Consider the following 2,123-nt stretch of genomic DNA (forward strand, 5'->3'; position numbering starts at 1 on the left):
AATCAATTATGCCTTCCTACTGAAGTAATGCGTAAAACTTGTCTGAACTCGTTACTGCGGTCTTTGTGGGTGAGAATTGCACTACATGTCATATTTCTTTGGTTGTTTAATAATCAGCTTTTGGGTAGTACTTTTAGTGTTATTCGAAGCAGTTGTCATATGCTCAGGGGAGGGATGATTCCAAAGTTAAATCTTGTGTTCTTAGAAATCTCATGGGTATAAGATCGATCGCTCTCTTTGACATTGTTCACAAATATGGGTAAGACCTGTGCTTGCAGACATTAGACACTATTTATTCTTCTAACAACTTTATTTCTTCCAGGCCGAAAATACTTCAAATGGAATAAAAGACGCCTCAACCAATATGACCAAGGACGTCACTATCGAATCCATGATGACGTCAGAGGAAGGATTTCGTTTTGTACGCGACATTCTAGGTGTGACGTCACCTGAAGACAAGATGATCTCTGACCCAAAAGGGCTCTTAATTTATATTGTATGTTCCTGGCAACAAATCATCCCATATCAAACAATTCGCAGCATAGCCACGCCCAGCAAAGACAGGCATCGACCGAAACTTTCGGAGATCAAAAACGATATATTGGCAAAATATGGTGGTCGCTGCTACCATAATAATGTCGGATGCTTCATGGTAATAAAAGCTCTTGGTTACCACGCAACCCTGGTACCAGGTGATGTCCTTGGTCTGAAAAGCGGCCATGTAGTAATCATAATCTACAACCTATCTGGAGAAGGTAGCAAGCACATGGCGGATGTGGGCACAGGCGGCTGGCCGACATTCCAGCTGATCCCGCTGGATTTTGAGAAGGAATCCCCCGAATACCACGAGTCCTTCTCGCGCTACAAGTTTGTACGACGAGGTGACCTCATCTTACGACTTCACAACGCTGAAAACGACTCAGCGGGAGCGGATTTCTTCAAGAAAACCTTGAGGGACGGCTGGTACACTTATTCCGAAATCCGCCATGAAATGCCAGTAGACGTTTCCCACTTCGATGACGTAATGTCGATGTTGTATACCACGATTTCGGAGGACAGCACACTTCTCAGACGTATTTGGTGCATAGCTTTTCCTAACCGGCGACTCCTTTCAATCAGAAACACAACCCTCTTGATAGAGAACGAAGAAGGCAAGGTGCAGAAAACCTATTTCCGGTCACGTGAAGAGATGATTGCCACTTTTTCTCGCTTCTTTCCTCAGTTTGCTGAAGCCATGTTGACTGCTGCTATGGATGATGAGAATATCAAACTGGACTTCAACCGGAAGTAGCCTTCCGGTATCATTTCCATGTTTGATAGCTTGGCTGTCAAATCTATGTACAGAACGCATATCTTTTGCTGTTGAAACACTTCAAATATTGGTTTCATTTTACATCGTTTTTTGCTGCACGTTTTCATTCACACGAATTGAATATTGCTTGATTTCAAATTGAAAAGATTTTTTCTTGACTTATGACACCGTTTCTTATCTATGGCTGCGTTTATCAACTTTCCCCTGTTTAAACGACTTTCGAAAGCCCTTTCGATAGCCCTTTCGAAAGCCCTTTCCATATCCCTTTCGAAAGCCCTGTCCACTCCCTGTACTATTAATGTGCTGCTTTTTGTCGGCTGCGTTTATCAACTTTCCCCTGTTTAAACGGCTTTCGATAGCCCTTTTGATAGCCCTTTCGAAAGCCCTTTCAATAGCCCTTTCGAGAGCCCTTTCCAAAGCCCTGACTGCCTGTACTATTAATGTGCCGCTTGTTTTCTAAGAAGGGACGGCGAAAAGCAATTACCATCATAAAGACATATCTTCCCTTGAGAGGGACGAGTCATGATACAATGCCACATGAATCAATTGTCTTCCTATCTGTGAGGCAGCTCCAGTTTAGCACATACTTCAAATATTTCTGAGTGGCGGCATGAGACATGGGATCAAAGGGAATGAGACTGTTGTTACTCTATTTCTCAAACCTTGTTGGTGAAAGAAACACCTCCTTGTTCCAAGCATATGCGCACACTACAGGACAGCACACTTCTCAGACGTATTTGGTGCATAGCTTTTCCTAACCGGCGACTCCTTTCAATCAGAAACACAACCCTCTTGATAGAGAACGAAGAAG

At 43.2% G+C, this 2,123-nt stretch overlaps 1 protein-coding gene across 1 annotated transcript; it reads left to right on the top strand.

Moving 5' to 3' along the window:
• Positions 1-364: 364 nt before the first annotated feature.
• Positions 365-1,291, top strand: LOC139742094 (uncharacterized). The gene has a single exon (XM_071652657.1). The coding sequence runs from the start codon at positions 365-367 to the stop codon at positions 1,289-1,291; it is 927 nt and encodes a 308-aa protein (XP_071508758.1).
• Positions 1,292-2,123: the final 832 nt, after the last annotated feature.

The sequence above is a fragment of the Diadema antillarum genome, unplaced genomic scaffold, assembly GCF_040938485.1.
Source record: "Diadema antillarum isolate AM-2024a unplaced genomic scaffold, OU_Dant_1.0 seq00000979_RagTag, whole genome shotgun sequence".
Taxonomy (NCBI): Eukaryota; Metazoa; Echinodermata; class Echinoidea; order Diadematoida; family Diadematidae; genus Diadema; species Diadema antillarum.

Excerpts from the sequence above, each read along its gene's own strand:
- LOC139742094 (XM_071652657.1), top strand. The coding sequence starts at position 365 with ATGACCAAGGACGTCACTATCGAATCCATGATGACGTCAGAGGAAGGA.